This window comes from Canis lupus, chromosome 12, assembly GCF_003254725.2.
Source record: "Canis lupus dingo isolate Sandy chromosome 12, ASM325472v2, whole genome shotgun sequence".
NCBI classification, from domain to species: Eukaryota; Metazoa; Chordata; class Mammalia; order Carnivora; family Canidae; genus Canis; species Canis lupus.
In genome coordinates, this window is record NC_064254.1 from 32,531,320 (window position 1) to 32,544,870 (window position 13,551).

Sequence of the window (13,551 nt, forward strand, 5' to 3'; positions counted from 1 at the left end):
CAAATTCTAAAACAATGGACATGGTTTGTCAAGGATATGGTACAAGAAAATTCAAACAATGTCAAAAATATGGGTTTGGCAATGTCTAAATCATTATCAGAAGGTAGTGCAAAGAAAACATCCTTTTATGCTTCCCAATTACAATAAAATAACAACTCACTTTTGATTTAATCGTTTGAATGTGTTGCTTCCACTTCTTCAATGTCTTCAGTGTTTTCTAAACGTTCATAAGCAGCATTTCTAGTGCCTTTTATTAGATTTAAAGGTAATGCAGACATGCCATAGGCCTAAAAGAAAGAAAATTAAAATGTTTTAGTACTATTATTTTATACATAATATGCACAATTTTGAGAGAAAAATGTCCTTTAAAATGAATGCAAAAGAGTATAAGCCATTGTGAAGGATCATAGTCACTGAAGAACAGTATATGGGAGTGAATCATGATTATGCTGTCCAATAATTCTCTTCATATTTACAGTTATATTAACTTATATCTGTAATATTAACTATTCACAGAATAGATAGCATGTACTGTTCAAAGGAGAAGTTGCAAAATTAGTGTAAATAGAATACTTTACCAAAGTAATAAACCATAAATTCAGATTAATGACAGGTTAAGATAGTGTAAATTAGTAAAAACAACTTACAAAATTATTTTCTATGGAAAAAACAATTTTTCCGACTATATAAGTAAATCCTGACTAAAATATATTTTAACATACATGTGTTATTTAATTAGCATATCAATTATCTGTATAATTTATAAGTTTTAAGTGTAATTAATCATTATGCTAAGTATTTTAAATATCTTCCTAAAAGTAGTTTTCTAATATTAATCGGCATTAAGAATAAATGTATCAGGGATCCCTGGGTGGCGCAGCGGTGTGGCGCCTGCCTTTGGCCCAGGGCCGGATCCGGGAGACCCTGGATCGATTCCCACGTCGGGCTCCCGGTGCATGGAGCCTGCTTCTCCCTCTGCCTGTGTCTCTGCCTCTCTCTCTCTCTCTCTCTGTGTGACTATCATAAATAAATAAAAATTGAAAAAAATTAAAAAAAAAGAATAAATGTATCATTTTGTATTACCTCATTCCATATTAGTCAGTCCCAAATGATTACTTTTAATTAAAATCATGTAACACTTAATGGCAATTGCTACATAACTATTATTCTAAATCATTAAATCTTTAGAAACAAAACTGTCAATTGTCACCTCCTGGTTGATCATACTTGCACAACAGGCTCTAAAGCAGACACATTGCCTTCATTTTCCTCCTAAGCACAGAACAAACTATTTTAGCCAGTCTTTCCTGAAGTTAAATTAGGCTCACGAAATTGAATTCAAGACAATGAGTGTAGGCAGAAGTGATAAATACTATTTCTTAGGCTTAATCCCAAAACTTCCAAAATATCCTGGGAGATCTTGCATATTTTCCCTAAAACTCTGTTTACCTAGATATCAACTCCAAATATCTTTAGTGACAATTTAAACTACAGTTGACCCTTGAATGACTTGGGTTTGAACTTTCAAGGTTCCACTTATACATAGAATCTTTTCTTGATAAATACTATAAATTTAATCTTATGATTTTAACATTTCCTTTTCTCCATTTAATTGTAATACAGGATATAACTTGTATAGCATACAAAATATGTGTTGTTTATGCTATTGGTAAGGCTTCTGGTCAACAATAGTCTATTCATAGTTAAGTTTAAGAGGAGTCAATGATTATATACAGATTTTCACACATGTGGGGGGTCAGCACCCTTAACCCCCATGTTATTCACAAAGGCACATGACATCTTCTTTATCTATTCACTTGTTTGATGGACATATAGGTTGCTTTCATATCTTGGTTGTTGTAAATAATACTGCAATGAACAAAAGGTACATAAGTCTTTTCGAACTGGGTCAGCACCACTAATCCCCATGTTGTTCACACATGCATATTACATCTTTTTTATCCACTCAACTGGCAATTGACATGTAGGTTGCTTCCATATTTTGACTATTGTAAATAATGCTGCAATGAACAGAGAGGTACGTCTTTTTGAATTAGTGTTTTCATTTCCTTCAGGTAAATACCCAGCAGAAATCCTGGATCATACTGTATTTCTATTTTCAATTTTTTAAGGAACTTCCATACTATTTTTTAGAGTGGCTGCACCAATTTGCATTCCCACCAACATTGCATAAGGGTTCTTTTTTCTCTATATCTTTGCCAAACATGTTATTTCTTGTCTTTTTGATTCTAGCCATTCTGACAGGGGTAAAGTAATGTTATTGTGGTTTTGATTTGCATTTCCCTGATTAGTAGTGATGCTGCATCTTTTCATGTGCCTGTTAGCCATTTGTATGCCTTCTTGGTAAAATGTCTGTTGGGGCCCCCATTTTAAATCAGGTTGGGTCTTTTTGTTGTTGAGTTGTAGGAGTTCTTTATATATTTTGGGTATCAACCTCTTACTGGATATATCACTTGCAAATATCTTCTCCCATTCAATAGCTGTCTTTTCCTTTTGTTGATGAGTTCCTTCACTGTGTATAGTCCCATTTATTTTATTTTTGCTATTGATGGCAAGGTGCCTGAGGAAACATATCAAAAAAATATTGCTAAGAGAAATGCCAAAAAGCTTACTATTTTTTAAGGAGATTTATGGTTTCAGGTCTTATATTCATCTTTAATCCATTTAGAGCTTATTTTTGTATATGGTATAACAAAGTGGCTCAATTTCATTTTTTCTTATGTAGTTGTCCAGTTTTCACAATACCATTATTTAAAAGGCTGCCTTTTCCTCATCATTTGTTTTTACCTTCTTTCATGTAGAGTAACTGACCATATAAAGACGGGTTTATTTCAGGGATCTCTATTCTATTCCATTGATCCTGGTGACTGTCTTTTGTGCCAGTACCATACTATTCTCATTACTATAGCTTTGTAGTATAATTTGAAATCAGGGGGCTGGATTCCTCCAGCTTTGTTCCTCTTTCTCTTTTTTTTTTTTTTTTAATTTTTATTTATTTATGATAGGCACACAGTGAGAGAGAGAGAGAGGCAGAGACACAGGCAGAGGGAGAAGCAGGCTCCATGCACCGGGAGCCTGACGTGGGATTCGATCCCGGGTCTCCAGGATCGCGCCCTGGGCCAAAGGCAGGCGCCAAACCGCTGCGCCACCCAGGGATCCCCTGTTCCTCTTTCTCAAGATTGCTCTGGCTCTTTGGAGTCCCATAAAAATTTTAGGATTATTTGTTCTAGTTCCGTGAAAAAATGCCATTGGCATTTTGAGGAGGATTGCACTGATTCTGAGGTTACTTTGGGTAGTATGAACATTTTACCAATATTAACTCTTCCAATCCATGAATATGTTATTATCTTTCCAGTTTGGGGGTTGCTTTCATTTTCTTTTCCTCAAGGTCTTTAGGTTTTCAGGGTATAGATCTTTTACCTCCTTGGTTAAATTTATTCCTAGGTATTTTGTACATTTTGATATAATTGTAGATAGGATTGTTAATCTCTCTACTTTGTTATTAGTGTACAGAAATACAATGGATTTCTGTATGTTATTTTGTATCCTGTGACTTTACTGTTCATTTAATAGTTCTAATAGTTTTGGTTTTGTTTTTTTTTTTGATGGAGTCTTTTTTTTTTTTTGATGGAGTTTTCTATATATAGTATCATGTCATCTACAAATAATGAAAGTTTTACTTCTTTTCAATTTGGATGCCTCTTATTTCTTTTTCTTGCCTAACAGCAGTTACTAGACTTACAATACTATGTTGAATTAAGATGGTGAGAGCGTGTATTCTTGCCTTGTTTCTAATCTTAGGGGAAAAACTTTGAGCTTTTCACCACTGAATATGAGGTCAGCTGTGGGTCTGCCATATATGGCCTTCATACGTTAAGGTATGTTCCCTCTATAACCATTTGTTGAGAGTTTTTATCATAAACAGATGTTGAATTGTGTCAATGCTTTTTCTACATCTATTGAGATGATCATATAATTTTTGCCCTTTGTTTTGTTAATGAGGTCGATCACATTGATTGATTTGCAAAAGCTAAACCATCCTTTCATCCCCTGTAAGATCCTTCTCATGTATTACTGACTTTGATTTCTTGAGAATTTTAGCATCTATGTTCATCAGGGATATTGGCCTAAAGTTTTCTTTTTCTGCAGGGTCTTTGTCTGGTTTTGGTAATAGGGTAAAGCTGGCCTCATAAAATGGGCATGAAAGTGTTCTTCCCTTTTCAATTTTGTATAATAGTTTTAGGCAGATAGATATTAACTCTACTTTAAACTTGTGGTAGGGGGATCCCTGGGTGGCTCAGCAATTTAGCACCTGCCTTCGGCCTAGGGCATGATCCTGGAGTCCTGGGATGGAGCCCCACATCGGGCTCCCTGCATGGAGCCTGCTTCTCCCTCTGCCTGTGTCTCTGCCTCTCTCTCTCTCGTGAATAAATAAAATCTTAAAAAAAAATAAATAAACATGTGGTAGAATTCATTTGTAAAGCCATCTAGACCTGGTCTTTTATTTCTGGGCAGTTTTTTGTAAATGATTCGATTTTATTACTAGTAATTGATCTATTCAGATTTTCTATTTTTCACTGTCAATCTTAGAAGAAGCTGTGTTTCTAGAAATGTATCCATCTCCTCTAGGTTGCCTAATTTGTTCGCATATAATTGTTTAAAGTATTCTCTCATGATCCTCTTTATTTCTGTGCTAACAGTTGTAATTTCTTTTTCATTTTGGATTTGATTTTATTTGGGCTCATTTTCTTGAGGAGTCTGGCTGAAAGTGTGTCAATTTTATCATTTCAAAGAATCAGCTCTTTGTTTCATTGATCTTCTCTATTGGATTTTTAGTCCCAATTTTTTCCAATCTCTTTATTATTTCCTTCCATTAACTTTGGGGTTGTTTGCTCTTCTTTCTCTAGTTCCTTTAAATGTAGACTGTTTATGTGACATTTTTCTTGTATCCTGAGGTAGGCTTGTATTGTTATGACTTCCCTCTTAGACCTGCTTTCGCTGTATCCCAAAGATTTTGGAATGCTGTTTCTGTTTTCATTTACCTCAAGGTATTTCATTTACCTCAAGGTATTTTTGGATTTCCTCTTTGATTTCCTTGCTGACCTACTGGCTGTTTAATAACATGTTGTTAGCTTCCACATGTTAGTGGGGTTTTTTCCCCCCCAATTTTCTTCTTGTAACGGACTTCTAGCTTCATACCACTGTGACTGGAAAGATACTTGATATGGTTTCAATCTCAAATTTACTGAAACTCGTTTTATGACCTAACATATGAACTATTCTAGACAATGTTCCATGTGTATTTGAAAAGAATGTGTATTGTGTTGTTTTAGGATGGAATGTTCTATATGTATCAAATCCATATGATCTAATATGTCATTTAAGGCCAATGTTTCCTTATTATTTTCTGTCTGGATGACCAATTCATTGATCCAAGAGAATACTAAAATCCACTACTATTATTGTATTGCTATTTCTCCTTTTATTTCTGTTAGTATTTACTTTATATGGTTAGGTACTCCAAATTGGGTGCATAAACATTTATACCTTCTTATTAGATTGATACCTTTATCAATATGTAACACTCTTGTTTTTTCTTAACATCTTGGTTTTAAAGACTGTTTTGTCTTTTTTCCATCTTGTTTTCTGGCGCTTTTTGTAGTTCATCTTTGTTCCTTTCTTCTCTTCCCTGATTTATTTCCCTTAGTATCATTAAGTTTCCTTTCTCTTTTTGTATATTTACTCTAAGTTTTTTCTTGTGGTTACTCTAAGTTTCACATATAATATCCATGTATAACATCCATGTATATAACATTATCTTTCAAGTTACCTTGGAACACATCCCAAATCTTTATATTTTTATTTCCTCTACCCACATTTTATATTTTTGATGGCACATTTTACATCTTATTTTATGTATCCCTTCACTAATTTTATATATATATATAAAAGATTCAGAGAGAGAGAGAGAGAGAGCATGCGTGCACACCTAGGAGGAAGGGTAAAGGGAGGACAAAGAAAATCTCAAGCAGACACCCCACTGAACATGCAGCCCAACACGGGGCTCGATCTTATAGCCCTGAAATCATGGCATGAGCTCAAATCAAGAGTTGGGCACTTAACCAACTGAGCCACCCTGGCACCCCACTAACGATTATATTCTTATTTTTTCTATTCTTGTCTTTAACCCTAGTGGTGAACTCCCTTAGCTTTTGTTTATGTTGAAAACTCTTAACATCTCCTTCAATTCTAAATGATAATCTTGCCAGGTAGGAAATTCTTAAGTGGTAGTTTTTTTTTCCCTTTCAGCACTTTAAATATATTATGCCACATAAATAAGTAAATTTAGCTATGTCATTCTCATCTGGCCTGTAAAATTTTCTTTTTTTTTTTTTTTTTTGGCCTGTAAAATTTCTGCTGAAAAATCTGCTGATGGTCTTATGGGGCTTCCCTTGTATACAGGTATGTTGCTTTTTCTTGCTGTTTTTAAGATCTTCTCTTTATATTTAACTTTGACCATTTTAATTACAATGTGTCTGAGTGTTTTTCTTTTTAAGTTCATCTTGTTTGTAACTCCCTGGTCTTCCAGAACCTGGATATCTGTTTCCTTCTTCAGATTAGGGAAGTTTTCAGCCATTATTTCTTCAAATAATTTTCTGTCCCTTTCTTTCTCTCATCTCTTCTGGGAATGTTATAATACAAATGTTATCCCATTTGATGTAATCCCTTGAAGTCCCTTAAGTTGTCTTCATCACTTCTTTTAATTCTTTTTTCAATTTGCTGCTCTATCTGGATGTTTTCCATTGCTCTGGCTTCAAGTTTTGCCTTTATGTTTGTTTTATCCCTTTTGCTACTGAATGCCTCTACTATATTTTTCAGTTCAGCTATAACTTCTATATAGAACTTTCTTATGTTTTCTGTAGCTTTGCTAAAGTTCTTGTTATGTTCATCCATTCTTCCCCCAACATTGCTAAATAGCTTTATGACCATTACTTGACTTATCAGGTAGGTTGCTTATCCCCCTTTCATTAAGGTTCTTTTTTTTTTTTTTTTTTTTTTTTTTTAATGGAGATTTGCCTTATTCTTTGGTTTGGAACATATTCTCCTATCTCTTCATTCTGCCTATTTGTCTATAACATATTAGGTGAAATGGCTACCTCCCTCAGTCCTGAAGGAGTGGTCTTGTGTAATAGCTAGTTCATGTGGGCCATTAGAGCAATCTCCCTTGGCTATCAGAGTCAGTCACTTCATACAGGCAACCACTCTATGTGGACATGTCAGGGCTCTGGGCACTCGCCCTGACCAGTTATCGCCTGGGCACCATGAAGGAGAGTGGGGTTCCAGGAGCTTGCCCATCACAGTTGTGGCTCAGTCTCTGCTGATTAGCTAGGGCTTAGGGTGTCCCTGGAAGCTAATTACAGCTTGGCTCCTGCTACAGGAGGACAGGGCTCAGGTGCTTATCAGCCCAGTTATAGCCCATCTGCTGCACAAGGATGGTGGGACTCAGGTCACTGAACCAACTGGGTTGTGGCCTGGCTGTTGCATAGTAAGGGCCAGGCTCAGTACACTCTCCCAGCCCAGTTACAGCTTGGTTCTCTGCACAGTTGGGCAGGACTTAGGACACCCACTTGGACCAAGTGCAGCTTGGCTACCAGACGGGGAAAATGGGGTTTATGGTGCTCATCTGGCCCATTTGCACCCTGGTTGCTGAGTGAGAACAGGGCTCAGAACACTAGCCTGACCCTTTGTAGCTGGGGTGTAATGTGGTATGGGATGCCTGACAGCCAGGTTAAGGATTAAGTGAGCAGAGTATGCCCTCTGGTGCTAGCATGCTGGAGGGAGAGCTAGAGGGAAACCTGGGTGGCTCAGTGGTTGAGCATCTGCCTTTGGCTGAGGTTGTGATCCTGGGGTCCTGGGATGAAATCCTGAATCAGGCTCCCCCTGGGGAGCCTGCTTTTCCCTCTGCCTATGTCTTTGCCTGTCTCTTTGTGTGTCTCTCATGAATAAATAAATAAAATCTTTAAATGAAAAATGGTACTCAACTGCTGTCACCAGCAAATTAGAATGAGATTCCAAAAATGGACTCTACCAATGCTTCCATCACCATATTAAGTGCCTACAAGTCCCTGTCTTTGCTGCATGCAGCATCCTTAACATTAGTAAGTGGTTCTCTCTCACAATGTAGGCACTTCTCAATCTGTTGCTTTTGTGCTGGATCTCAGGGAGAGCAGATTTGTACACAAGCCACTTAAGAGCAGGATCTTCTGTTACCTATAGTTCTAGCATTCTTCCTCTTTTAAACCCCCTCTGATTTTCAAAACCAGATGTTTTGGGGGAAGGAGGGTGTCATCTTTCCAGTGCTAGCCCCTAGGGTCAGGATGCCTGATAGGGGGCACAATCCCCTCACACCTCAAGGGAGAGTTCCTTATTTTGGGATATCTTCTGATTGTGGGGTCATCTGGGATAGGGGTGGGTGTAAGGCCGACTCTCCTACACTACTTGATGTGTCTCTTTGCCTTTTGTTGCAGAGGTATTATTTATTAAGTTCTCAAGTGGTTTTTAGAGAAAATTTATTCCAAACATAGCTGTAATTTTGTTGTGTCCATGGGAAAAGGTGAGTTCAGGGTCTTCTTGTGCAACAATCTTAAAACCATCATTTTATTCATCAATGTTTTGTTTTGTTTTTTAATAAAGGGAGAATACGAACAAAGAACATGACCAAAAAGGAATCCCAGAAATTAACTAGTTCTATCAGGTAATATCAATATATTATCAATATATATATCAATATATATAGCACATTGTATCTAGATAATTCAGTAGCTGAACTTATTACCCACATTCAAATCCTTCTATTTTCTAATACCTTAAAATATTGTATTTTACAGATTGTTAAAATGTAAGTTAATGTTCTCATGATTTCCCCATCATCTCCTCTCCTCCCTGTCCTCCCTGAGAAACAGAAAGTAGGAAAGATTGTTTCATATTAAAAGAAAACCTAATTTAGGCAGAGTAATTTTCTTGTAATTAATCAATTCTTATCAAATTTGTACCTGTAATAACCTTGGTAAAATATAAAAAGAATATATAATAGCATATCCTTAAAACACTGAAATTCATGTAAATAAAAAAGCCTATCCCAATGTTCCTTTAATCTTTCCTTATAGAACTTTCTTATCCCTATTATCATTTGACCCATTTGTTTCTTCTAGTATACTTCTACTACTTTTCAAAACTGAAATAAAGTAATATAATGCTTGAAGACTCTGAAGAATATTACATAATGACTATTGACCAATTATCCACTCACATACTAGTTTTAACAGAAGAGTATGTTGCTTTTTACAACCAAATTTATGCCCAAATAAATTCCTTGTCCTCCCAACTCCCTCTAAACAAGCTTATTTTACTCTAATGCTTGTTAATCTCTATTTAATGGATCCCTAAACATAGAACCGCAGTATTCAATATTATTTCCAAAGGAATCTGTTGCTCTAGTCAGTATCAACAATGCCCTTATTTAGAGTCTACTGTCAAATACTGTCAAATACAAGATCATCTAAATACTGCTGTCTCATTATCTATAAATCTATCTTTTACACTGTTTCCACCAAAGTAATCTCTAGGACTCACATCAGATTATGTCACTCCTGTAATTAACATCATTAAGATCTCCAGGACTAATTAGAATAGTTTTCTATTTATTCTTTTAAAGATTTTTTTCATTTATTTGAGAGATAGTGAGCATAAGCAGGGCCAGGGGCAGAGGGAGAAGCAGACTCTGCCTTGAATAGGAAGCTTGACACAGGTACCCTGTGAGCATGACCTGAGCCGAAGGCAGATGCTTAACTAACTGAGCCACCCAAGAGCCCCCAGTTAGAAGAGTTTTCAAAGTGCTCTGGAAGGGCACTCTAGGAGTTGGGGTAGATGCCTTTAAGGCCACTACGGTAGAGAAGAAGACTGGTAGCTGCATGGGGACCTGCTACTACTTTAACCAGAGCAATTCTATGTTGTACAGCTAACTTTTTTATATATCAGAATTTCATGTAAGATTGTTTAAAAAAAGTTGTTTTGTTACTTTTTTTTTTCAATGAGAGGTAGAATTACTGGTCTTGTGAATAGACTGTAATTATCTAATCCTGGCATACAAAACCCTTCATGATCTGACCCTTACCAACTTCATCTCATGCCTCACACCTCTGAATTGTTCTCTAGTTTTATACTACTTCTAGCTTTGCCCAGTTTCCACACTTTGCTACATATAGTGCCTTCATCTAGAATTTCTAACTTCTTAACCCTACTTCTTTAGCAAATTTCAATGCCCTTCAGGTCTCAATTACATCATGTGTGAGAAATATGCCTTGACTTATAAGGGTGCCTTGCTTATAACTCAATTATATTACAAAATGCTATACATTAACATTATTGGTCTGCACATTTATTTTATCACTAGATCCGCCAAACTCTGAATCACTCAGAAAATTCTTAAAAACACAGATTTCTCGGGATCCCTGGGTGGCGCAGCGGTTTGGCGCCTGCCTTTGGCCCAGGGCGCAATCCTGGAGACCCGGGATCGAATCCCACGTCGGGCTTCCGGTGCATGGAGCCTGCTTCTCCCTCTGCCTGTGTCTCTGCCTCTCTCTCTCTCTCTCTCTCTCTGTGTGTGTGACTATCATGAATAAATAAATAAAATCTTAAAAAAAAAAAAAAAAAAAAACACAGATTTCTCAGCCAGATTGAAAAAAGTACAGTAGACTATTTGGTGTGTAAAAGCAAGTCTTAATTGTTTTTTCTCCTACTTTTATTCCAAAAACAGATTTATTCAATTGATAATTTTTCTTTATTTTATTTTATTATTTTAATTGATATTTTTTCTAATAATATTTAACCAAAATTGTTTTAAAAAAGAAACCTTAATTCACATGAATTCATTTCCTTCCGTGGAATTTATTTATTTGTTAAAAGAGCTGAACTAAATTCCTAAGTAGCTTAATATGAAAATCTTAGAAAATAAAGACATGTCCTTGGTAATACCTTGTGGTAACATGGGACCAGAACACAACATCTTTTTACGACCTTTTATTTGTCTGAAAAGAACAATAAAAGTAAGTTGTCATAGTTTTGGATTATCTACCTTTTCAGCTTTTTTTTTTTTTGGATTGCATATTTAAGTTTTAATGATTATCAGAAAATCTAACTGTAATATTTAATTATGGCAAAACTGTCAAAAAACATTACATAAAACATTTAATCATTACAATCTTATGTCTTTATAGAATAATCTTTTGAATTTAGCCTCAGACTTTGAAAAAAAGGTATTAAAAAAAAAGCTATCCTTTTCAGAAACTAAACTTCCACTGCTTACTACTGCCCTCTAGTGAATTATCAGAAAATCAACAAGGCTAAAGAGATTATATCCTTTAAAAATGCTTCTAAGGTTGGTCATAATTGCCTCTAATATTATGCTTCACCTTCCAAAAATAAATCACCATATATAATAAAACCCGGCGTTTGAAAAAGTATATACAAACTACAAACCTTTCTAAAACCTTGTTATCTTGCCCAGTTTAGAACAGCACCTTTTCCCTCAATCTCTCTCTCTCTCTAATATCTAGAATAAGTTTCCAACCTGTGATCCTTAGATTACTGTATAGGGTCAACACCAACCACTGCTTGTAGACTGCAAAAATGTCTGGCATATATTTGTAACACCTATTACTCAAAGACGTATGCACTTCTAACTAATGAAACAATTCATCAAACACATACTCAATTAAGATTTCTTCTTTACTCATGGACTTTAAGACACATATTTTATCACATTTAACATTAGTGAAATCTGTATACATCTTATAAATCACTGGCTACACAGAAGTCATGACATACTTGTCATTACTTGCACACTTACAAATTTGGTCACAGCCAGTTACACTATAGTTACATGCATTCTTGCTATCACTCCTGAGTTTAATTGCCACTTAAAATATCTTTAAGATAGTACTGTGATTTAACATTGAAACAAAAGGTAATGTGTAAGAAGAAAGAGAACAAAGAAGCAAATAGTGAGGCAAATATTTATTGAAACAAAGAGCAGAGACACTTAGATGGCTTAGTTGATTAAGCTTCTGACTCTTGGTTTCAGCTCAGGTCATGAGATCAAGCCCACATGGGGCTCTGTGCTGAGCATGGAGTCTGCTTGAGATTCTCTCTCCCTCTCCCTCTGCCCCTCCTGAATGTGCTTGTTCTTACTCTCTCAAAATAAATAAATCTTAAAAAAAAAAAAGAAACAAGGAGCAGCATAATCCCATATTTCTTGCAAAGCAACAACCAAATGTTTTATGAGCTTAGAGGAACACACCCAAAGTAAAAGCCATTTTTCATTTGCCCATCACATGGCAGGACAAGAAATAACAGCAAAAACAGCTTACACTTACAAAATGTGTATGTTAGCAGCTTCAGAGAAAATTCCAGACAAGAGTGGAGGCCTTAAGAAAAGCTCATCACCAATTCTCTTGATAGTGTAAAAGAAGCATCTTGTATATAGTAAAATAAGAACATGAATAACATATTTTAAAAAGTGATTCAGGAGACTCAGATTCCAAATGTGAAGTTTTAAGGAACACCTTTCCAATTTATTTCACTTATATTTTCCTTATTACACATGAAGAATGATACAATTTTTAAAAAGTACTTATATAAGTTAAAAAAACAAAAAATAAAAGAATACAAGTTTAAAAGATTTGCACTAACATAAAACAAAAATTATAAATAGAAAGCAAAGGCAGAGATCATTATATTGGTATGTAAAATAAAGGTACATCTTACAGTACCTTTGTATACCAAAGGTATACAGTGGTATAGACTCAATGAAACATAGTATCACATAGAAAGCTGAGGAAGTTGGACTTTTAAAGAGCATTTCTCTCTTTAAAGATTATTGAGAACCAATGCTCTATTTCTATTTCTGAATCTTTAGTTTATCACTTTTTCTTTAATCCACTACTTTATATTTTATGTTAAATGTATATAGATTAGCATGTTATATTGTATATGTGCATAAATATATATGTGTGACAATATAGTCAATATTTTACTGGTATGTGTATATAATAAAAAGTTCAGTAGCCACTGCTTCTATAGGCACTTTGGTGGTCCACACGACACATTTTATATGAAAGTATTATTATTCAACATTTCCCCACTTGGTGGCACCAAAAAATTAAAATATCTACATAAATATTTGTGTCTAGAGGTTTTATTATTTTTAAAGTAGCATTCCCTTTCAATTTAAGCTGAATAGGCAAGCTGTATGTTGTTTGACATTCTTCTAATATTAAGTACCTAATTATTGGGTTATCCCTTTCAACATAGTAGAGATAATCTCGGTAAAATTTAAATAATCACCTAGATGCTAAACTAAACAATAGTGGGTAGTTAAGAAAATCATACTCTACTGACACATTACAAAAACTTCTCTGGGCTCAATATTAACAGTTACAGACTTCATGATAGACATGACTTTACTTTTAA

General features: G+C 35.2%; 1 protein-coding gene across 1 annotated transcript in view; it reads right to left on the reverse strand.

The window, feature by feature from the left end:
- Positions 1-13,551, reverse strand: part of LMBRD1 (LMBR1 domain containing 1) — a 109,349-nt gene that overhangs the window by 49,522 nt on the left and 46,276 nt on the right. Inside the window, 2 exon segments of the mRNA XM_025444405.3 lie at positions 161-187; positions 189-287. Of these exon segments, the coding sequence (XP_025300190.1) occupies positions 161-187; positions 189-287 (126 nt within the window).